The following is a 25,738-nucleotide window of genomic DNA, read 5'->3' as shown; positions in this document are numbered from 1 at the left end:
AGATTAGCTTAAGCAAATCATGCTTAAGTCATCAAGCCAAATTAGGTCTTTAGATTAATCGATTCTACATATGGGATTCAATCGATTTGATCAACAATAATTGCATGATCATATAATTTAATTGACCTAGTCCTAATCAACACTTGACTCGGTTTGATCAATTACTTAATCGAATTAAATCCATTATATTTAAATCAAAAATTTTAGATGCAATCTAATTACATGATCTAATTTTTGATTTTTCCATAACCAAAATTCTTATGCACAAACATAAATTTCAGATTCCAAAACTAAATTTTAGATTTAAATTCTTTGCATGAAAGATAAATTTTTAATCATGAAATTAATTTTTAGATTTAACATACAAGCATATATCTTATATATGTATGTAAAATTCAGATATAAATAAAAATTCAGATCATAACATGATATCATATATTTCATATACAAATCATGAATCATATTGATAATAATTTTTAAACCTAAATATGCAATCATATATCTCATATATGAATAATAAATCAGGTTAAATTAATTTTCAGATTTATGCATGCATCTACATATCACATAAACATGAACTAGAAACCATTCTAGAACAAAATTCAGATCTATGCATGCTTTCACATATCAACTATATGATCTAAAAATTAAATCTAAAATAAATTACAGATTCAAAACAATCATCTATACATCACATGTATCAAGGAAAATTCAGATTTTAAAATTCTTTTCAAAACATGAATGTCAATTTCATACATATGAAACCCGTGGCTGATATCACTGTTGGAATTTCATCAAGATACATGCATATGTGCTTTAAATTTTTTTTTTAAACAATGCAGTGGAATAGAAGATTAAAATATCTTTTAATCTACATCATGCATACATACATAAAACATAGAACATTAGGATCTACTTCATATGCTGAAATTGAACATATGCTGAATTTTATGCTGAAATTGAATATGTGATCGAATCACATACTTGTTTCGTAAATTCTTTATTCAAATCTAGATCTGCAAGAGAGTAGGTTCTCTCTTAGCCGTGCAAGTGCCCAGTCTTTACGGATATCCACTCAGGAATAGTCCTCTTTGGTATTGATCTTTCTTCTTTAAAAAAAATCAGTTTGCGAATCTGAACGAAGTCTGGATCGTGATCAACTCTTTGATCCTTTCCTTGATCTTCTTCTTCTCTTCTTCTTTTGCTTTTATTTTTTTGATTATGAGGCAACCAAAGACTGGAAACCAGCAAGCAAAGGGACGCCCAAGCTCCTCTTGGGCATGGAGAAGTGGGACGCCCAAACACCCTTGGGCGTTGGACTTCTAAGGGAGAAGAGAGGGAGAAGAGAGAGAGGGCGTGGGGAGTTTCTAAGGGAGGTGTGGGGTGCTGGAATTCATTTGTTAGGAGCCTTAAGGAAGGCCCTTTTAAATAGGCATAAGGTTTGAATCTTATTCAAAACCAAATAACCACTTAATATAAGTCCTACTTGCATTAGGAATCCTTATTTCTTTTGTTATTTGACCCCTTTTAGAACGTTCTTTAGGCGCCAACTCTTGGAGACCTTGCACCCACAAATTCACACCCCACATGGCACCCATGGGATGCCCCAATCAGGTCCACACGTCCTTCATCAAGTGGGCACGTCCAACTTGATCAAATCAAGTGGTGCCCAAACAAAAACTATCAAAGAAATTGATTAAGGGTTTGAACCCTTAATATATTTGATCCAAAACCTTAGGCACCCAATAATTGGAGTCCAATGAATCTAATTCATTTAGATTATTAGCAGATAATTAAACTTGAATTAATCTTATCAAATAAAAAATTCAAACGCAGAGGAGATTGGGTTCAACCATGTGCTGGCAAGGTTATTCTGAACCCAATAGGATTTTTCTAAATCCAATTGAGACTTTATAAGCCCAATTGCTTATTTCAGGTCTAATTCCTTTGTTATGTGATCTCATAGATTTAATTCTATATGGTAGTGAGATATACAATGATCATAGTATCATTGAAATTTTTTTCAATGGGTCGGAACAATATTACTCTAACTCATTAAGGATTGTCGATCCTGAGCAACCCTAGTGAGCTCTCACAATCGACCAGTGACACCTAGCAGTATATAGTGGCAACCCAGTGGAATTGAAAAAGAACCTCAAGGTGTAGTTCATATGTGATTCAATCCCTCTATCGTGAGTTCTGATTAGATGGCAGGTCATAGATAAATTGTCAAACCTCATCATCAGTTATATGATAGATTCGATCAGCTCAAGTCCAATTGCTTTCCTCATGAAATTTTTTTTTATCAATCACACTGCTGTGGCCACAGACTCTTAGACTTAGCCTCTCAAATCTCATAAGACTACTCTCTATCAAGGTCGATAGATTCTATCTAAATGTGCATCTTACTCTTATAGTGGACCAACTGTCACCAACATCCACTGCAAGGGCTTATTGAGATCATGTTTATATGTTAGTCAAACTCCAGCAGCCTCACTACGAGCAGTCGTACTATCACAGGTCAAAGGATCATTCACACAACTACAGTATCGAAACAATCACTGACGATCGAGTAGAAATTCAAGTGATCTCTCGTATGGTCACGCTCAGTACTAGTTGTTTTCTAACAATTATCCGCACTCATCGCTCAGTGTCTCTATACTGTAGACTAGAGACTCATCTATCTCGAAGGAAGTGATTTGTGTGCCGGTCTATCCAGATTGATCACCGTCCTCATCATGATACTATGACCGGGAGCATTTAGGAAATATACATGTCTCTAATTCTCAACACCTTGAGAATATGTATCGAAATGTTAATTCCATAGACGATTCAAAGATACATCATACTTGAATGAAAATTAAACTTGTTCTTTTATTGATCAAATCAATGTATTAAGTATAAAATTGTGCTCTAGATTTATTACAATGTGTCAGCCATATTGGTGTCTAGGACATACATCTAACATAGAGTTACATGCTAAATGATATCCTTTAGACAGCTCTCTCTTGGTTCAGGAGAGACATATCTATCTTCGGGATTGGGTATTCATCTTCAATGGTGCAGTGACATCGGTCCCATAAGCTCCATCATATGCCTGATTCATGTCTTCGGCCCGAATGACAAGTTATCCCTTAACACATGCCCTCTACTACCGAGTTCGGTGCAGACGAAGGGAGTATATGAGTTTCGATTTACCGAAGACATGCTATCCTTTCTACTGAAATGATGTCCGCGGCCCTCGGGTGGAAGAACGGCGGGTAATCATGACCATGAGGTGGTTAGTAGAATTCGAAAAGTGGCACGTCTTGTTTCCAGTACACATCATTAATGGGCCGATTGACGTCTCCTGCTTGCCAATGGAAATGTGCCAAGTGTCAATCATCAAACGGTTGGCCAGGATTTAGTATGCGGGCCGTTCTGATCTTTTGCATCTATAAAAAAGGAGCCGCATTCCCCGCCTTCTTCTTCTATGCTTCCAGATTTTTCCAAGCCTTCTCCTTCTTTGGTTCACCTCTCTGCCCTGAGAGCTTTTTTGGTTGTCTCCTTGTTTCGAGAGTCGTTCTAGGTCACCGGTCGCTCCCCTTTGAACCACCATCTTCGTCTTTTATGTCACCGTAGGTTGGTTTTTCTTCTTTGATTTCTTTTTCGCCTTTTAGTCCGATTGCCCCTTCTTCCCTTCTGTGTCCACTTTCCTTTCTGTTCTCTTCCTTATATCTTCTAATGGCTGGTTCTGAGAGTCTCAACGAGGGCTGATGTTTCGAGTCATCTTCCTCTTTGAAGGAAGCTCCTACTGATGCGGACGAAGGGTACGGATTGTACCGTCCTTTGTTCCTGACACAATCGGATCCAAATTGGGTCCGGAGGACTTGAGTTTCATCCATGCTCGATATGGGATCTTATCTTCATTTGAACTAGAACCCCCAGCCCTCTTGGTGGGATCGATAATCCACCTCCTGATAAGATCGATCTATATGGAGAAGCTTTCAAGATCAGACTTAGGTTACCCATTCATCGTTTTGTCGCTGAGCTTTTTCGTTTTTTTGACATCTCTCTTTGTTCTGTCATTCATAACTCCCTTCATTTTATCATCGGTTTTATTGTTCTTTGTTCTAATGCCATAGTCCATCTTTTTCTTTCTCTTTTTCGATCCTTTTATACTATAAAGAGGCATATCGGTGACTGATGGTATGTCTCTCCTCCGAGGGGGTCCCTGTCTTGATAAAGGGGCTCCTTCGATCATGATCGGAAAGATCGATTTTTCTTTATTTCGAAGTCTTTCATTGTAGAGCGGAGACTTTCGTATTGGAGTCGGCCAAGAGATTCTATTTTTCAGATCCCAAAGCTTGGAGATGAGGACATAGAGTGCTCTGCAACTTTGGGGGGTACCAAATGCCTCCACTAAAGGAGTTGTCGGAGCAGGCTCTTTTCATGGCTGACATCAGTCCGGCCGACCCCAAAGATAAGGATTTCTCCAAGCTTCTCGATGCTTGATCTTTTTTTTTTTTTACAGATACTGATTTTCTTTGCAGAAATGAGACCTGAGGAGCTGAAAAAGCTGAGACGGGTTTAAAGAGAAAGGCATCTTCTTCGGCTGCCACCAAGGCCCAAAAGAAGTCGAACACTTTGGATGAAGGGCAGAAGAAGGCGTCCCCATCCCTGCTCAGGGGGGCTTGATGTTTAATCTTTCGAGCTTCTTTAGAATCTGTAGGTAGCACTCCGTCTCTTAGGAAACGGATGTCTCTTTGGCTGCCACCAAGGCCCAAAAGAAGTCGAACACTTTGGACAAGGGGCAGAAGAAGGCATCCCCGTCCCTGCTCAGGGGGGCTTGATGTTTAATCTTCCGAGCTTCTTTAGAATCTGTAGGTAGCACTCCGTCTCTTAGGAAATGGATGAAGGGATACATCCAGCAAGGTTCATCATCAATTTGCAAAATCGAGATCGATTCTTCAGTGTCGGGCTTTTTCAGAACTTCAAAGAAAGATTCTTGGGAGAGATCCCTTGGAGCTGATGTTGCCAACTTGGATAGTAGATTGGTTCTCAAAGTTTTGGACCAGGGCACCTACTGAATGTCGAAGTCGGCAAACAGCAAATTAAATCCTTCACCTTTTGGAGGTACTTCTTCATATTCTCCTCCTGGGCTTCGAAGTCTCCCTTCACTTGTCCCGCCACTAGTTGTGAATCAGTGAAGATCCTGAGCTTCTGCACCCCGAGCTCCCTTGCGATTCTTAGTCCAACGAGGGGGACTTCATACTTAGCTTCATTGTTAGTGGCTGGAAAATCGAACCTCAAGGCGTATTCCGTAATAAATCCTTCGGGTCCAAGGACTAAGAGGTCAGCTCGATCCTATAGAGTTCGACGATCCATCCACATGCACTATCTAAAAGTCTTCCAACTTTCCTTATGAGCTCTGTTTTGCCAATATATTTTCTTCTTGAGTTGGCTTGAGCATTTCTAGATCATTCGAGATAGTGCATTATATAACGAAGTCTGCCAATATCTGAGCTTTGATAGAGGGTCGAGGTTGGAATTTTATCTCAAACTCTGCAAGCTCAATCGCCCATTTTGCCAATCGCTCAGAAGTATCGGGCCGAAGCAAGACCGTCTTGAGTAGTTGATCAGTCAGCACCATAATAGGAAGTGCTTGGAAGTAAGGCCGAAGTCTTTAGGCTGCAATGATGAGGGCAAAGATTAGCTTTTCCAGTATGGTATGTCTGGTCTCTGCATCATTCAAGACTCAACTGATGTAGTAGATCAGTTTCTGGACCTTGTCCTGCTCATGGACCTGTATCGTGCTTATGGCAGTTGGTGAAATCGCCAGATATAAGTAGAGTTTTTAATCATGTTTTGTCTTGTTGAGGAGTGGTGCGGAACTAAGATATTTTTTCAACTCCTTGATGGCTTGCTGGGAATTTTTGGTCCATTGGAAGTTCTTCGGTTGCTTCAGAGTCTGAAAGACTGGAAGGCAGCACTCAGCCGATCTTGAGACAAACTAGTTCAGTACTGCCACTCTGTCTGTAAGACGCTGAACTTCATTAATATTCTTAGACGGGCTCATCTTCTGTATAGCTCGAATCTTCTCAGGATTGGCTTCTACCTCCCGGTTAGACACCATGAAGCATAGAAACTTGTCCAAAGTAACTCCGAAGGCGCACTTGGTTGGGTTCAACTTTATCTGATACTTCCTCAGAGTGGCAAAGATCTCTTCAAGGTCGTCTATTTGGATTCAGGAGGTCCTGCTCATGACAAGCACGTCGTCTACGTAGACTTCCATATTTGCTGATAAGTTGCACCTGCATTCTTTAAGCTGAAGGGCATAATCCTGTAATAGAAGATACCCCGATGGCCCGATCAATAACAAAAGCTGTTTTCTCCTCTTCTTCGAATGCCATCTGAATTTGATTATATCTCAAAAAGGCATCCATGAAGGTGAGTTCATGTCCTGAAGTGGCGGCCACCAGCTGATCGATGGAAGGTAGGGGATAGCTATCCTTCGGGCATGCCTTGTTGAGGTCGATGCAGATCCGTCACTTGCCATTCGTCTTCTTCATCAGGACCACGTTCGCGATCTAGCTTGGGTAGGCTACCTCTCGGATGAAGCCAGCATCAAGAACTTGTCTACCTTTTCAGCTATTGCCTTCTGTCATTCGGGCACGGAGCTTCTTTTCTTCTATTTGATGGGTTGATAAGTCAGGTTGACACTTAGTCGGTGCATCATCACCTTCGGATCAATGTCTGGCATATCAGCTGGAGTCCAGGCGAATATGTTTGCATTTTCCTGCAAAAAGGAGATGAGACGTTTTTTTGGTTACCTGATCGAGTTTGGATCCGATCTGGACAGTGTGTTCTTTGTTGCCATTATTCAGCGGGATTGTCTCCAAGTCTTCCACTGGCTCCCCACGTTCTTCGGATAGTTCATCTTGGGTGTCTAGTCCGTCCACAGGATAAGCTTCAGAAGGTCCTGTGCCACGAAGCACAATGGTGTAGCACTGTTGCGCCAGGGCTTGATCTCCATGAACTTTCATCGACTCCGAATTCGATCGGAAACTTCATCTTCAGATGGTAAGTGGACACTACGCTAGGAGGGCGTTGAGTCCTAGGCATTCGAGGATGGTGTTGTAAGCCGATGGAGTCCGAACCACGAAAAAATCAACTTGGGCTTTGAATCATCGAGGGGATTGTGCGGCTATTATCGAAAGAGTTATGACTCCTTCAACAGGCATTGTATCTCCAATAAATTCCATAAGAGGGGAATCCAGTCGCCCTAGGCGCTCATGGGGTATACCCATTTAGGACAAAGCATCATAAAATAATACATCTGTCGAACTTTCATTATCAATCAAAATATGGCGTACATCATAATTTGTGATATTTAAAGATACAACCACCACATTATTGTGTGGGAACTGGATCCCTTGAGCATCTTCTTCGATAAAGGCAATGGATTCTTCAGTTCTCTGCTCTTTCGCAGGTTCGGTAGACTCCTCCGCTTGGCTTCGATGTCCTCCAGTTATTGTGTTTATTACTCCAGTGGGAGGTCGATCTCCAGAGGGCTCCCTCTACTGCTGTTTTGGTGGGTGAGGTGACCTTCGTCATTCTTCTGGCTGCTCTTGAGGATGCCTGATGAACCGATCCAGACGCCCATGCCAAATAAGTTCCTCAATTTCGTCTCGAAACTGAATGCAGTCTTCGATGTCGTGGTCATGGTCACGATGGTAGAGACAGTACTTGTTCAGATTCCACTGATTTGGATGGGACCGCAACCTTCTTGCCTGAGGGATCCAATCCCTGATCTCCATTAATACTTGGGCTTGGGCAGTGTTTAGCGGTGTGTAATTTATGAATCTCATAGGTGGAGATGCACATCGCTCTCCTCTGAGGGAGTTCTTTTGTCAGGGGTTCCGTAGGGGAGTTTGGGACCTCTGACGTTTGGGTGGAGAGCGAGAGGGCTGCTGATCCCTCGATGGAAGACTTCATCTCCTCTTCTATCTTCTTTTCTCCGACAGCCACATCTACCGGGGGCACATCTTCAAATGCTTCATTGGTCCGCGTGTACTTATTCTCCGCTCGAGCCAACATATCGATGAAGTCGTGGGGTAGGTCTTCTCTAAGGAGTATCGATGATTGTTCCTCAGAAGCCTGCCCTTTAGGGCAGTCATAGCGATGATTGATCTAGATCGCAAACTTCTAGTACAGCCAAGTTGAAGCGACTGAGATAGGATCGGATTGACTCCCCTTCCTTCTGCTTGATGTTGACCAGGGAGTCAGACCCTTTTTGTTGCTTTCTGCTGCTGATGAAGTGGCCCACAAATAAACGACTCATTTGGTCAAACGAGTGGATTGTCCGCGGCTTCAGACTTAAATACCAGTGCCGAGCCGTGCCTTTTAAAGTAGATGGGAAGGCTCGGCAGAGGGCAGCATCGATAGCCCCATGAAAGAGCATCAGGGCCTTGAAACTCTCCAGATGATTCACGAGATTAGTAATCCCGTGGTAGCTCTCCAGCTGCGGCATCTTGAAGTTATTGGGGAGAGGCTCTTGCATGATCCAGATGCTGAAGGGCGGATTGGTGTGGAATCCGTCATCTCGCACTGAAGCCTGATTGCGAAGCACCTCTATCTATTCGTTCATCTCCCGAAGTTTGCAGTTGATATCCGCATCCCAGGTAGTGCAATCCTCCGAACGTTGTGGAGGAGATCTCCGACTGGGGGTCGAGTCCTGCTTGGAACAGGAATAGGGACTTGGAGATTGCCGCCTTCTCCGCTCGGGGCTTCGAGGCTGACTGTGGCGAGTCTGTCCCCCCGCTAGGGCTCTGTAGGGGGATCTACGGTCGCTCCTGTGCTGGTGGTGCGGGTTGCTGTTGGATTAGGTATATTTTAAGCATGCAGATTTCAAAACTTTTTCAAAATCAAAATAGCAGAAGACTAGATGAATAATTAATCTACACATGCATACACCTACAGATCTAGTTCATATATCATGAAACTAAATATGCATATAACATTTGATTTCAAAGATTAAAATGATAACGGTGATCAGATCATCTGCCTAAATCGCTATTCTTTTCTTCAGATCTAGATTTGAGGATGCCTCTGGTTCTATTGAAGCCGCATATATGTTCAGCTTCTATGGATATACACTTAGGACTCGATCTCGGATGCTCCTCCTTAAGATCCTCCTTCAAGTTGGATCCTGCAAAAGCACACGATCAGCCTTCGGATCTGATCTAGATCTATGCGCCCAACACCTTGGGCGTGTGGATCAATGGAATGCCCCAACTCCTTAGGCATGAGAGGTGAGGAAGTGAGGAAGATGGCGTGGGAATAAAGGGAGGTGTGAGAAGAGGGGCGTGGGGTGTTGTGGCGCAAGGATTATTTTGTGTACAACTTCGCTTAAGAGAAATCAGATTTCTCTTAGGGGTTTAAATAAACCCTAGAGTCCTGTTTTAAGTCGTTGACCTTTCCACGCTTTAAAGCAGGACTCCTCATTTCTACGCCCCATCCATCTATTTCTCACACGAGTCTCCGATGAAAAATGAGCAGATAAGGGGGCACCAACTATTGGTGCCTTCTGATCCTTATTAGATGGGAGCGTGCGCCCCCTCTAGATTTCCCCTTCTTATCCAAATACCAAGGGGCGTGCGCCCCTGATTCTTATCCAAAAGAGAAGAGGGCATGCGCCCCTTTTGGATCTCATCCAAATCGCGTGCCCCTCCAATTCCATGCATTTCTCTAAGCAAAAATGCAGAGAGGTTGGCGCGGGCACCTTCTCATCCATATTCGATCCGAGGTAAGAAAATTAGATGGAATTCTTGTTTTGACTTGGTTTAAATCATATCAAATAGGTTGATCAAGTCAAGGAGGATTCGGTTTTAACCATATGTTAGAATGATGCACCTAAACCCAACAGGATTTCTCAAATCCTAATCCAATTGGGACTTCATTAGTCCAATTTATCAATCCAAGATCTAATCCCTTTGTTGTGTGATCCCATAGATTCAATTCTGTCTGGTAGTGAGACATACCATGATCTCCATCATAGTATCATCGAAACGTCTTTCGATGGATTGGAATAATTCCAACTTAGACTCATCAAGGATCATCGATCCAGAATGATTTGAGTTCTCGCAATCCACCAGTGACATCTAGCAGTATGTAGTGGCAATCCAACAGAATCGAATGATTAGAACCCCTAGGTATAGTTACCGTGTGATTCAGTTTTTTTATCGTGAGTCCTGATCAAGATGAAGGTTATGGAAACTCGTCAAACCCCAACATCTATTAAATGGAAGATTCATTGAGCTCGAGTCTAATTATGAAACTGATGGAAACTCTTTTCCATCAATCATCTTATTGTGGCCACAAACTTAAGGACTCAGCTTCTCAAATCCCATAGGACTGCTCTTTATCTACTAAAGTCGATAGATCATATTTAAGTGCGCATCCTACTCCTACAGTGAATCTATTACAGCCAATGTCTACTACAAGGATGCAGATGGCTAGAGATCATGTTTATGTGTAGTCAAATTACAGCAACTCCATGTGAGCAACTGAGGCACCGCAGGTTAAGGAACCACTCACACCACTACAGCATCGAGATGATTACTGACGAGTAGATATCTAAGTGATCTCTCGTTTGATCACCCTTAGTATCAATATTTTCTAACAACCATCCGCACTCTCGCTCAGTGTCGCTACACTATAGATTAGAAACTTGTCTATTCTGAAGGAAGCAATGTGTCCGCCGATCTAATCAAGGTTTTACATCCTGATGGGATGGGGGACGTTCCAGCCGTCCCGATTCGTTTTTATGAGAAAATGGGACCGGAATGGGGTTGGGACTTCGAAACTCATCAATGTAGGAAAAGAAGAAAGAGAAAAGGAAGAACGAAAGATAGAAGGGAAAAGTGAAAGGAAAGAAAAAAAAACGAAAGAAGTAAAGGGAGTAGAAAAACAAAAGGAAAGAAGGAAGAAAGGAAAGAAAAAGAAGAAGAAAAAGGAAAGAAAAAAGAAAGGAATTATGAAAAGAAAAGAAAAAAGGAAAGAAAGGAAGGTAAAAGAAAAAGAAAGAAAAAAGAAAAGAAAGGAGAAAAGAAGGGGAGAGAGATGGAGGATATCTATGAGGATGCATAATCGAGACGGGACGGGACAGTGGGGTATCCCATTTTATGGAGATTCCAGGACACCTCCATCCCACGGGATTTAAAACCTTGGATCTAATCAGATCATTCACCATCCCCATGATGATTCATTGATCAAGAGCAATTTAGAAATTAATTATTCATATTTTTAATTCTCAACACATAAGAATATATATCTTTAAGTCATTAATTCTTAGGACGGTTCTTGGATACATTAGACAAGAATGGAAAGAAAAAATGCCCTTTATTGATAATAAAAAATGTTTAAGTATAAAAATATATCTCAGAACTATTACCATGTGTCAAGTCATATTGGCTTTTCAAGACATACATCTAACAATCTCCCATTTGTCCTAAAATCAATTGGCCACTAACCTAAGTCTCATCTTCTTAAGGTGGACTTCAGTCTTTTGCTGGCTCAATTGCTTCGTCAGTCGGTCTCCACATTGTTCGGAGAGTCTACTCTTCGCACCTCGACATACTTCTTGAGGTAGTCGCGTATGATGTGAAACTGTCGCTTCATGTGCTTGGACTTTTGATGAGATTTGGGCTCTTTGGCGAGTGCTATGGCGCCGTTGTTGTCGCAGCACAGGGAGATGGCATCTGATGTCATTACTCCAAGTTTCGTGATGAATTTCTTGTACCAGAAGGCTTCTTTTGCAGCATCTGAAGGAGTGATGTACTCAGCTTCCATCGTCGAGTGTGCAATGATGGGTTGCTTAAAACTCTTCTAGCTTGTGGCATCACCATTGCATACGAACACATATTCTGATGTAGACTTTCTATTATCAGAATCGGACATAAATTTTGAATCAATGTATCCTTCAACCAGAAGATTAAATTCTTCTCCAAAGATTAAGAATAGATCTTTAGTTCTTCTCAAGTACTTAAGGATATTTTTCACAGCTATTTAGTGCTCTTCGTCTGGATTTGACTGATATCTACTCATGACGCTCATAGTAAAGATAATATCAGGTTGAGTACACAGCATGGCATATATGAGGCTCCTTATAGCTGAAGCATAAGGGATCTTCATGGTCTGAATCTCCTCAGATGTGGTAGGACATATTTTCTTGGAAAGACAGATACCATGCTTAAGGGGTAGGAGTCTCCTTTTAGAGTTCTCCATGTTGAACCTCTTCAGCACTTCCTTTATGAACATCTTTTGTGAAATATCAAGCATCTTTTTAGATCTATCTCTATAGATCTTTATTCTTAGAATATAGGATGCTTCTCCTAGGTCTTTCATGGAGAATTACTTAGACAATCATCTTTTGATCGAGGTCAGCATCGGAATGTCATTCCCTATAAGGAGGATGTCATCCACGTACAGTACAAGAAATGTGACAGTTCTCTCACTGACTTTCTTATAGACATAAAGTTCCTCTTCATTTTTGATGAAATCAAACGATTTGATCACTTCATTGAAACGAGTGTTCCAACTTCGAGAAGCTTACTTTAATCTATATATGGATCTTTGCAGCTTGCAGACTGTTAGATGTGTGTCCTAGAAGTTAATATGGTTGACACATTGTAATAAATCTAGGACACAATTTTGTACTTAAAATATTGATTTAATCAATAAAGGGCAAATTTATTTTCATTCAAGAGTGATGTGTCCTTAAATCGTCTATGAAATTAATATTTTCGATACATATTCTCAAGGTATTGAAAATTAGAGACATGTATAATTAATTCCTAAATGCTCTCAGTCATAGTATCATCATGAGAATGGTGATCAATCCAGACAGACCGGTGCACAGATTGCTTCTTTCGAGATCGATAGTCTCTAATTTACAGTGTAGAGACACTGAGCGATGAGTGCGGATAGTTGTTAGAGAACAACTAATATTGAGCATGACCATATGAGAGATCACTTGGATTTCTAATCAATCGTCAGTGAACCTCTCAATATTGTAGTTGTGTGAATGGTCCTTTGACCTGCGATGGTACAGTTGCTCATAGTGAGACTGCTGAAGTTTGACTGACACATAAACATGGCCTCAATGAGATCTTGTAGTGGATGTTGGCGATAGTTGGTCCACTGTAGGAGTAGGGTGCGCATCTAGATGGAATCTATCAACCTTGATAGAGAGTAGTCTTATGGAATTTGAGAGGCTAAGTCCGAGAGTCTGTGGCCGCAGCAGTATGATTGATGGAAGAGAGCTTTTATGAGGATCATACTTGGACTTGAGTTAATCGAATCTATCATATGATTGATGATGAGGTTTGACAATTTATCCATGACCTACCATCTAGTCGAGACGCACAATAGAAGGACTGAATTACATGTAAACTACACATTGAGATTCTATTTCGGTTCTATTGGGTTGCCACTATATACTACTAGGTATCACTGATGGATTACGAGAGCTCACTAAGGTTGATCAGGATCGACAATCCTTGATGAGTTAGAGTGTAATCGTTTCTATCCATTGAAAAGAATTTCAATAATACTATGATAGAAATCATGGTATATCTCACTACCAGATAGAATTGAACCTATGAGGTCACACAACAAAAAGATTAGATCTGGAATAAGCAATTGGATTTATGAAGTCTCAATTGGGTTTAGGAAAATCTTATTGGGTTTAGGATAATCTTACTAGCATATGGTTGAATTCAATTTTCTCTTTGCACTGAAATTATTTATTTGATAAGATTAATTCGAGTTAATTATCTGCTAATAACTTAAAGGAATTAGATTTATTGGGCTCCAATTGTTGGGTGCCCGGGGTTTTGGATCATATGCATGAAGGGTTCAGACCCTTAAGCATTTCCTTAATTGTTTAATTTGGTGTGCCACTTGATTTGATCAAGTTGGGCATGCTCACATGAAAAAGGGCATGTGGGACCAGCAAGGGGTGTCCCCTAAGCCCTATATGGCATGTGAGAAAGTGGGTTAAAAGGCTTCAATAGTTGACGCCTCATGGATCTCCTAAAGATGATCAAAAATCTTAAGCTACAAGGATTCCTAATGCAAGTAGGACTTGTATTAAGAAGCTATTTGGTTTTGAATAGGATTCAAACCTTTTGTCTATTTAAAGGGCTCTTCCCTAAAGCTTTTTAGATCAGAATTTCAGAAGTCCCCATGCCTCCTAAGAGCTCCCCACGCCTCTCCTTCTTCTCCCTCTCGTTTCCAATGCCCAAAGGGGTTTGGGCATCCATCATCTCCACGCCCAAGGAAGCTTGGGTGGCACCTCTTTGTGGCTGATTTTCAAAGCTTGGTTGCTGCATAATCAATGGAAGGAGAGAAAGAAAAGAAGAGACAAAAATGATCAAAGAAAGGATCAAAGAGTTGATCGCGATCTAGACTTCATTCAAATTCGCAGAATGATCGTTCTTGGAGAAGAAAGATTAACATCATTAAGGGCTGTTCCAGATTGATCCTGAGTGGATACCCGTAGAAGTCTGGCACTTGCGCGGTTAAGGAAGAATCTAATCTTTTCCAGATCTAGATTCGAAGAAAGGAATCGCGAAATAGGTATGTGATTCGATTACATATTTAATTTTAATATAAAATTCAGCATGTGTTCAATTTCAGCATATGAAGTAGATCCATGTGTTTTTTATTTTATGCATGTATGATTTAGATTAAAAGATGTTCTAATTTTCTATTCCGCCGTGTTGTTTAGAAAAGAAAAATTTTGAAACATATATACATGCACTCTATACGAAATTTCAACACAGACTTTGTGATCTCCATCACTGGAAGTGAAATTCAAGGGTTGCTCCATATAGATATCTTCCTCAAGATATCTATTTAGGAATGTCATTTTTACGTCCATCTGTAATATCTCATAATCATAGAAAGCTACAATGGCAAGCAGTGTGCAGATGGATTTAAGTATGGCTTCAGACGAAAAGGTATCCTGATAGTCAATACCTTCGTATTGACTATAATCTTTCGCCACGAGCCTAGTTTTATAGGTCTCTACCTTACCATCTGCATCTATTTTCTTTTTATAGATCCATTTACATCCGATGGGTACTATACCCTCTGGTGGATCCACTAAGGTCCATACTTGGTTTGAGTGCGTTGAGTCAATCTTTGACTTCATAGCATTCAATTATTTCTCAGAGTCGATGTCAGACATCGTCTCGTTATAGGTTTTGAGATCATCACTATGATCTTTATCTCCTACAAGGAACATTTCCTTTACGTTCTCTTTAAGCATACCCAACTATCTTTCAAGAGGACGGGAGACCTTCTAAACGTACGAGGTGGAGGCACAACTTCTACTGGCTCATTATTAATGGGTTCAACATGATCATCAGCTCATTGCTTTTCAGAGACTTTCTGTTCGAGGTCAATCAACCTTCCATTGCCACCATCTTGAATAAATTATTTTTCAAGGAATGTGACGTGCCGACTCACAATCACATTGTGATCGTCTAGAAAGTAGTAGTATCCTAATGACTCTTTAGGATATCCTATGAAGCGAGCTTTTGCTGATCGAGCTTTTAATTTGTCCGCTACTTGTCTTTTGACGTAGGCTGGACATTCTTAAATCTTGAGATGACTCAGACTTAGTTTCTTACCATGTCATATCTCATACGGTGTAGTAGGAACAGATTTAGAGGGAATCCTATTTAATAAATAGATTGAGGTTAATAAGGCATGTCCCCAAAGATATAAGGGTAAGTTAGTGAAGCTCATCATGGATCGGACCATATCTTATAGTGTTTTATTCCTCCTTTCAGATATCCCGTTGAGTTGTGTACCAGAAGGAGTTCATTGTGAGACTGCTGTTTTTCTTGAGATAACTCAGAAATTCTCCACTAAGATATTTTCCTCTTTGATCTGGTCAAGAATCTTAAGAGATTTTTTTATTTGCTTTTTTTACTTCACTTCTAAATTCTTTAAACTTTTCAAAGGCCTCAGACTTATGTCTCATAAGAAACACGTATCTATATCGTGAGAAGTCATCGGTAAAGGTTATAGAGTATGGATAACCATCTCTGACCTGCACATTGAATGGCCCACACACGTCAGTGTATACCAAGGCAAGTATCTCAGTGGCCCTTTCTCCGTATCCTACAAAGGATAATTTGATCATTTTTTCTTGAAAGCAGGATTCACAAACTGAATATGACTCAAAATTAATTGAGCTAAGGATCCCATCCTCTTTTAGTTTATTTATCCTGTCATTTTCAATATGACCAAGTCTAAGGTGCCACATATATTTATGATTAACGTCATCTCTAGATCTTTTATTACCTACGACACATTTATTTGCTCGTTTATGTTAACATGCATCAACATACAAATGATAAAAACTGTGAATTAAAAGATCACATGCAATTAATTTATTTTGGAAATAAATGAAACAATAGTCTTTATTGAAATTAAATTCAAATCCATCCTGTGTTAGTACAGATATGGAAATCAGATTTCGGCTAGCTACAGGTATAAAATAACAATCTTTTAACTCTAATCTAAAGTCTGACGGTAGTCGAAGAGGATAGGTTCCAACGGTCTCAGCAGTAATTTTTGCTCCATTGCCGACCCGAAGGATTATTTTTCCATGCCTCAACCCTCTACTTTCTACCAGACCCTGCATAGAAGTACATATATGAGCACTTGAATCAGAGTCCAATACCCAACTAGAAGTAGAGGAAACCGTTAACGAGCATATTAGACATATCTTCCGAAGCTGTCACCTTTCTTGGTCTTCAGGCTTTCCAGGTACTTCGGACCGTTCCTGTTCTAGTGGCTGTCAACATTGCAATGGAAATACTTTCTCTTGTCAGCAATCTTCTTTAGAGTGTCCTTCTGCTTATTTTCCTTCTTCTGCTTCTTCGTAGGTTTCTTCTTCTTTTTTCAAGTAGACTTTCTGTTAGAGGAAGATGCCTGCTCCACAGCGAGAACCAAGTCTCTTGAATTCTTCAAGGTTCCCTTGGTAGTAACCAACATGTTGACTAACTCGGGCAAAGTGCAGTCAATTTTGTTCGTATGGTAGTTTACGATAAATTGATTGTATGAACTGGTCAAGGATTGTAGGATCAGATCCACTTGCAATTCCTTCTGCTTGCTTATGTCCAGCTTCTCAAGCTCTTCAAGATCCTTGATCATTGTCAAGCAATGATCGTGAACCGACTGTCCTTCGTACATCTTAGAATTGAAGTCTCTTTGACACTTCGAAGCGTGCGGTCCAGCTTTGCTCACCATACAACTCTTGTAGGTGAGTAATCATAGTCTTGGCAGTATGTGCTCATGCTGGCTCTGCAACTCATTTGTCATCGAAGCCAGTGTGTAGCATTTGACCCGATTGTCATCATCCGTCCACTTATCGAGTGCTGCTCTCTGGTCAGTACTAGGACGGCTTGGTAAAGCAAGGGATCCTGGTCAAGTACATATCGTATTTTCTCAGAAATCAAGATGATCTTGAGGTTTCTGAGCTAGTCCCTGAAGTTGGTTCCGGTCAATCGGTTGGACTCGAGGATACGGGTTAAGGGGTTAGAAGCTGACATGATTTAACTGTAAGAGATTCAAGTTAGATATTTGTACTTAATTATTTAATTTGTTTTAGGGACTTTTAGAAATAAATTGGGCTCCCACTATTTTTTTGGATCCCTCGCACTTTTCAGGTGGAGAAACGAAAACCATAACGCGACTAAAGATTTCTAGTGGATACTGCAGTCCCACCGAAGTACGTGCACCTTATCTACAGATATTGGTGATATGCATACTAATGAGTGGACAACTCTTGTCTAATGCTTCTCCAAGCAAGTTGCAGTGATTTGGTCTCTAAGTCATGTGGGTTTACCTGATAGAATTGGCCACTCAGTTAAGTCAGATCCATCGTTCAAACATAAGAGTGAAGCCGTCATTGGGTTCCTCACCTGACAGATATTGGGTCCAACCCCATCATCACCTCACAGCAACTCTTGCTAATAGAGTGGTTGTATATTTCTGGTACAATTGAACCACTGTAACTAGTCGAGAACAATCAACATCAGTAGCACGCCCACACATCTACAATGGTGGAAGACCGCTAGACTTAATATATACGAGGAGATTTTAATTTATATCTCATTTTAATTAGTCATAACCAAAGTATGCTGAACCGATACCGCCGGCCGTTTCAGCTGACCGATGGTACGGTTCGATATGATTTCGTACTTTATCGAACCGACGATGTACCGAACCGACGAAGGCGACTAGAATCGGAAGAAGAAAAAGAGAGAGAGAAAGAGAGAGAGGAGGAAGAAAGAAAAAGAGGGAGGGGAAGGAGCCGGCGGGGCTGCCGGACAGCCTCCGGCTGGCTGCCGTGGCCGTCAGAGGGCGCAGTCTGCGCACGCGGTGCCGCGGGCGTGAAACAAGGGCATCGTCCTTGTTTCGCGATTTTTTAAAAAAGATAGTTTTTAGTGAAGCCGGTAAATAGTTTGCCGACTTCATGATTTTTATTTTTTTAAAAAAAATCCATTAAGTCGGTAACTGCATTGCCGACTTCATGAGTTTAAAATAAAAAAAAATCAAAACAGACCGTCTGTTTCGAAAAAGAAGAAAGGGGCGGAGCCGCGGAGGGGCTCCGTCCGTGCCATCACCCTAAGGCCATCGGCGTCGGCTCGCCGGCCATCGGGGGCCTCGCGACAAAGGCGCCGTTCGTCCGGTAGGTCCCTCCTCCTCCCTGAGCGCTCTCTCTCTTTTTCACTCTCTTGAAAGTCCAATCGGGCGATATGGGGCTTGGAAGCCCTCCAGCGGCCGTAGTCGGCCACTACTGGCCTCTGGCGGCTCCCACCTCCCTCCTCCTCTCTCTCTTTCTCACTTCTCTTCTTTTTTTCTTCCGTACCATCGGTGTACCAAATTACCGGCCGAATGTGCCGGTTCTCCGTCGGTCCGGTACGATACTGGGTGTACCGGTCGGTTCGGCACGGTATGGCAAACACTGGTCATAATTGTTATAAGTTATGATTAATCTTAAGGGTGTGGGTTAGCTCGAATCACTAAGCAACCACATCAAGACTAAACCAAATTGGCCAAAAAAGTGTAAGATCGGTAAGGGTTCTCATATTGCTTTTTTTAAATATCAATAAATTGTCAGGTCAGCGAATGGAATCAATTAAGTAACCATCTCATTTTAGGTCGAGCCAAACCACTTTCTTTAGACACCAATAGGTCAATCAATTTCGAATATGTTAGCTTGTGTAACTCAGGCTCGAGCCACTGAGCCAAATCAGGTCTTTGAGTTAATCGATCTAACATGTGGCTGTTAATGATGTGATCAATCTATAACTATTGGGTTGATCTCGAGCACTCTTGACCTAATCTTAATTAACTCTTGATTAGATTGGGTCAATCGCTCATCTCGATTGAGTCTACTATGTACTAATCGATTATCCAAAAGTAATTAAATTACTGGACCTAATTGAACTATCCAAGCCCAAACTCTTAGATCTTTAATTCTCAATTTCAGATTTTAATCTTAATTTCAGATCTTAATACTTAATTTTGGATCTTTAATTTATAATTTCAGATCTTTAATTAAGTGCATAATGAACATGAGGTAGTTTAGATGTCGAAAATACTTTCAGATCTAAATTAATAATCTATGTATCTCATACATAAACATAAAATCAGATCTAGACATGATCAAATATATCACATATATTCATCAAAAATTGGATCTAAAGACGCATTCACATATCACATATATGAACAACAAATCTAAATTGAAAATATTTTTCAAAATCTCTCAACATCGATATAGGATAGCCTTTTCAACATAAGGGTAAACCTTATGCCAAGATAACCTTATGGCTACTACTATTTAGATCATTAATCTCATTAATTTTAGATCTGATTAGAAATCAGATTATATGTTTTCATGCATATGAACCCATGGCTCCGATACCACTGTTGGATTAGGTATATTTTAAGCATGCAGATTTCAAAATTTTTTCGAAATTAAAATAGTGGAAGACTAGATTAACAATTAATCTACGCATGCATACACCTATAGATCTAGTTCATATATCATGAAAATAAACATACATATAACATCTGATTTCAAAGATTAAAATGATAATGGTGATCAGATCACTTGCCTAAATCGCTATTCCTTTCTTCATATCTGGATCTGAGGATGCCTTTGGTTCTGTTGAAGCCGTACATGTGTCCAACCTCTATGGATATCTGCTCAGGATTCGATCTTGGATACTCCTTCAGATCCTCCTTCAAGTCGGATCTTGCAAAAGCACACGATCAGCCTTCGGATCTGATTTGGATCTGTGCACCTAACACCTTGGGCATGTGGATCAATGGAACGCCCCAACTCCTTGGGCGTGAGAGATAAGGAAGGAAGATGGCGTGGGAAGAAAGGGGGGCGTGAGAAGAGAGAGGGCGTGGGTATTGTGGCGCAAGGATTATTTTGTGTACAATTTTGCTTAAGAGAAATCAGATTTCTCTTGAGGGTTTAAATAAATCCGAGAGTCCTATTTTAAGTCGTTAACCTTTCCACGCCTTAAAGCAGAAGGACTCCTCATTTCTGCACCCCATCTCTCTATTTCTCATGCGAGTCTTCAGTGAAAAATGAGCAGATAAGGGGGCATTGTTGGCGCCTTTTGATCCTTATCAGATGGGAGCGTGCGCCCCCTCTGGAGTTCCCCTTCTTATCCAAATATCAAGGGGCATGCGCCCCTGGTTCTTATCCAAAAGAGAAGAGGGTGTGCGCCCCTTTTGGATCTCATCTAGATCGCGTGCCCCTCCAATTCCATGCATTTCTCTAAGCAAAAATGCAGAGAGGTTGGCGCCCCACCTTCTCATCCATATCCGATCCGGGGTAAGAAAATCAGATGGAATTCTTGCTTTGACTTGGTTTAAATCCTATCAAATAGGTTGATCAAGTCAAGGAGGATTCGGTTTTAACTATACGTTAGAATGGTGCACCTAAATCCAACAGGATTTCTCAAATCCTAATTCAATTAGGATTTCATTAGTCCAATTTATCAATCCAAGATCTAATCCCTTTGTTGTATGATCTCATAGGTTCAATTTTGTCTAGTAGTGAGACATACCATGATCTCCATCATAGTATCATCGAAATATTTTTCGATGGGTTAGAATAATTCCAACTCATACTCATTAAGGATCATTGATTCAGAAGAATCCAATTGAGTTTCCATAATCCACCAATGACACCTCACAGTATGTAGTGGTAATCCAGCAGAATTGAATGATTAGAACCCTTAGGTGTAGTTATCATGTAATTCAGTTCCTCTGTCGTGAGTCTCGATCAAGATGGAGGTTATGGAAACTCATCAAATCCTAACATCTATCATATGGAAGATCGATCAGCTCAAGTCCGATTGTAAAACTCATGGAAACTCCTTTCCATCAATCACCTTACTGTGGTCGTAGACTTAAGGACTCGGTTTCTCAAATTCCATAGGACCGCTCCTTATCTACTAAGGTCGACAGATCCCATCTAAGTACATATCTTACTCCTACAGTGAACCTACTGCAGCCAACATCCACTACAAGGATCCATATGGCTAGGGATCATGTTTATGTGTAGTCATACTATAGCAACCCCACTATGAGCAACCGAGGCACCGCAGGTCAAAGAACCACTCACACCATTACAGCATGGAGATGATCACTGATGAGTGAGTAGACATTCATGTGATCTGTTGTTTGGTCACTCTCGATACCGATATTCTCTAACAACCATTTGCACTCTCGCTTAGTATCCTCACATTATAGATTAGAAACTCATCTATCCCAAAGGAAGCGATGCGTGCGCCGATCTAATCAGATCATTCACTGTCTCAATGATGATCTATCGATCGGGAGCGATTTAAAAATTTATTATACATGTTTCTAATTCTCAACACTTAAAAATATGTATCTTTAAGTTATTAATTCCTAGGACGATTTTGACACATTATATAAGAATGGAAAGAAAAAATGCCCTTTATTGATAATCAGAAATATTCAAGTACAAAAATATATTTTAGAACTATTACAATGTGTCAGCTATATTGGCTTTCTAAGACATTCATCTAATAGTTGCTGTACTGGGTTGGCTGGCAGTGGGTCCGCCATCGATGCAGCATTGGTCAGCTACGCTGCTGCTATTGCTGGTGCAGCATTGAACTGCTGCATCGGCATTGCCGCCGCAGATGCATTATGGAGTTGTTGCATCACCTGGACAGCAATGGTCAGGGTTTGCACCTACTGGAATAGCAAGTTGAACTGCTCGCTGACGGCCACCATCGATGGCGGAGCAGATGGAGGAGCCTCCTGAGGTTGCACCTAGGCTTGGGTGTTGGCCGTGTTCTCCGTCGGCTGGGAGATGGCAGTGGCAGTGGATCGCCGAGAAGAAGCCTTGTGTGGGGCCATGATCTCAATCTTTTGCTCCTCAAAATCGGGTTGAAAGGTCCTTCCTCGAGCGCCAATCTGTTGTCACTGAAATTCAGATCTCGATCGAAGTAGCTGGAGCGGTAGCGTGTCCTCTCGAAGAGAGATCTGCAAGACAAGTCCTAGCTGGAGTTGGCTTCAGTGGGGGATCCTTCGATGCTCAAGTCAGATCTCAGAAAAATAGAGAGGAACTTTCAGAGAAATTGTGCGCGCATACCTTGGGGGTCTCCGATAGGCAGTTTTTGTAGGCGAGGGCTGGAGAGCCATTTTAGACAGGTTGTCGGCCGATTTGGGTGCGATGTGGCGAGATTTTCATCCAAGTTCTTCAGGATCAGAGGTTACACTTGCCTCATCTGTTTCGGAGCCAACTGGGGTGTCGCAGGTGCTTTTGAATTTGAAATGAGGGTGCAAGTAGGATTTGACTAGCTTAGATTGAAGAGGCTTCGACGTGGTCTGATGAAGATGGGTGCCGAAGGGAGGAAGCGGCTAGAGCTAATTGTGCCGTGAGGCAAGGATCGGTATGGGCTGAAGTATACCTACAGCCAAAGTCAGAGATCGGCCTGTCCAGATATCAACTGTCGTGGAGATTGGGACCGGTTGATGGAGTCTAGGTTTGAGGCCAAAGTCGGAAACAGTTAGACTTTAATGTTTTGCTTAGGAAGATCGCCAGAAATCAAGGATGGACAAGGTCCGAAATTAGGATCGGGGAGGCCTAAAGTTACATGCTGAATGATATCCTTCAGATAGCCTTCTTCTGGTTCAGGAGAGACATATCTACCGGGATTGGGTATTCATCGCTAACGGTGCAGTGACATCGGTCCCATAAGCTCCATCATATGCCTGATTCATGTCTTCGGCTTGAATAACAAATTACCCCCCAACAATATGTATGACACGTTACTAATTTTTCTCTGTTGGAGTGAAATCAAACTCCGAGAAAGCAATATTAGAACCATAAGTAGTTTCCTCGAAAGAAATAATGGGAGACTTGAGATAGGTCCAACATTATTCACTATAAATGTAAGGGACTCTAGAGGACCAACAGGCATCAAATTACAAAATAGTTCAAGGAAATGACTACATAAAATAGGATCAGTTGAACTGGAACAATTTTCATACGATATGAAATAATTGGAGGAATGAGATGTCCATGGGTCATACTTTCATTAGCTATGAAGAACATGTTAACAAAACTGTTTTTGAGAGTATAGCTCCAGTATGTTTATAATATGAAGATACTAGCCTTCACAGTAAACAAGAAGATGTAGAGGCTTCTCATAGTTTTTATTGTATAAGTTGTCACATCTTGTGATTATCATGAACAAACTTGATGCATTCCTAATACTTGAATTACTACTTTCTGAACATACCTTTTGCTCTGTCCTCTTTTTCTCCAACTTATGGATGTCTATATTTATCTTTCTGTTTATCCTAATATGTTCTCAGGTAGCTTAATGCAAATGGTGTGCCATCTTATTAGTTCATGCTATCAATTTTAGAAGCCCTTCTTATAAATAAAAAAATGGCTTTATATTATAAGCTAATGTAATGAACAGTGAAAATCAATTGTGGTATTATTGTAAAAATCTTTTCATTTTTTCTGTTGTACTTTACTTAAATATATGATGTGACATCTTAATATGGTGTTTGTGGATGCATACAATGCCAGCCTGCAGAGAAATATCCAAATATATTTTCTGAAGATTCTTTATTTGGGAGGTAAATCATTTCCATAATTCAATTTTCTTTCCCAAATTATTCATTCTTTGGCTAAAAAATGTTGCTGCAATTAATTGCAGATTTCCGTACTTTCTGCCATGTCTTTGCATATCACTCTTTGCAGTGGGTGCATTTATAGCCTGTTTTTGGCTTCCAGTAAGTTTTCTTTCTTATGGCTAGCATATAAGGATTTTGGTTTGTAATCTAGTTTATATGGATTATCTCAACTGCACTGCTGGTGGCATACGTGCATCATGTGTCACATTTTCTTGTTTTTCCCCACCCAACATGGGGCTACCTACTAATTCTCATAGAGTTGTTCATAAGCTTACTATTTGCAGACAAGTTAATCATGCTTAAGTTGCTCACAGTTTCTTGTTTTTTCCTCACCCAGACTACCTACTAATTCTCATAGAGTTGTTCCTAAGCTTACCATTTGTAGATGTGTAATCATGCTTAAGTTGCTTGTATGGCTCCCCAACTCTGTGACCAAAAATATGCTAAATGATTAACCAGTCAATGCTATGTTATATGGAAGAGTCTCAGTCAATATTATATCAAAGAGGAAGAAGAAAAATATTTGGACCTTGTTAAATGTGTTTGAATGGTTTGTATCATTCTTTTTTGGCACTTTGAATTTTGGAGAGGTTAAGTGGTGGTACACTAGTACTCCAACTGGATTCTCCTATAATAGTTTAAAAGATAATCTGAAATTCCATATACACTGTTTCAATAAATTAGGCTGAAGTAAGCAGGACACACCATGTTTGGTGTCCGGTGGAATGCTATTCTTAGTCATGTCCTTATCCTAGATTCTAGGAAGTGTTGGCACTCTATAAAGTGTACAACTGCTTAAATATCAATATAGATATAGCTGAAAGGTAACTGTTGGTGCAAAAATCTGCTTGCGCCGGAGAAGCTGGAGTCGGGGAAGCCGCGGTCGCCGCCGGGACCTGCAAAGGAAGTCTAAACCGGAGGTGGGGTTGCTCCGGCAAGACCCTCCGACGCTCAAGTCAGTTCTCTGCCTCAACAAGAATGGAGTGCTCGAACGGAGAATTTAGCAGAGTTTTGAGATAAGAAATGAGCTTATCGAATAACGTATCTGAGTCCCCCTTTTATAGACGGAGGAAGCAACGAATTGATGGCGACGTTTGTAACCGTCTGGCAGTGGACTGCCCAGGGTCAGGCGGAGTTTGCTGCGAAGCGTAGTGGAACGGACCCGTGGCTATCGCTGGGGCGTGCCACGTGGAGTCTGCCGCATGAAGTGGGGCGGCGTTTTGCCGTCGTGACTTGCCAGTGGATGAGAGAATCGCGCGGTATCCGTTGTAGGAGGTGGAGCAGGATCGTGGCCGTTTATCGTGGCTGGTCAGGTAGTAATGGAGCCGCGCGGGATCCGTCATGGGGAGTGGAGCAGTGCTGCGATCGTTACTGCGGCCTGTCAGGGAGTGGTGGAGCTGCGCGGAATCCGCCGCAGGAAATGTAGCAGAATCGTGGCCGCGATCGTGGCCTGGGAGTG

At 41.1% G+C, this 25,738-nt stretch overlaps 1 protein-coding gene across 17 annotated transcripts in view; it reads left to right on the top strand.

Moving 5' to 3' along the window:
* The window catches only part of LOC105035654 (probable peptide/nitrate transporter At3g43790), an 85,747-nt gene that overhangs the window by 17,454 nt on the left and 42,555 nt on the right, over positions 1–25,738 (top strand). For 15 of the 17 annotated variants that reach the window (XR_012139948.1, XM_073254368.1, XM_073254333.1 and 12 more), the window contains 2 exons: positions 24,173–24,222; positions 24,303–24,378. The exons of the other annotated variants lie outside the window; for them this stretch is intronic. Coding sequence is in view for 14 of the 15 variants with exons in the window: in XM_073254368.1 (XP_073110469.1) it covers positions 24,173–24,222; positions 24,303–24,378 (126 nt within the window). In the remaining variant the exon portion in view is untranslated. The remainder of the gene's footprint in view (positions 1–24,172; positions 24,223–24,302; positions 24,379–25,738) is intronic. 17 annotated transcript variants of the gene reach the window in all.

The sequence above is a fragment of the Elaeis guineensis genome, chromosome 1 (assembly GCF_000442705.2).
Source record: "Elaeis guineensis isolate ETL-2024a chromosome 1, EG11, whole genome shotgun sequence".
NCBI classification, from domain to species: domain Eukaryota; kingdom Viridiplantae; phylum Streptophyta; class Magnoliopsida; order Arecales; family Arecaceae; genus Elaeis; species Elaeis guineensis.
The sequence above is the reverse complement of the archived record's forward strand: the minus strand, read 5'-3'. Positions and strand labels throughout refer to the sequence as shown.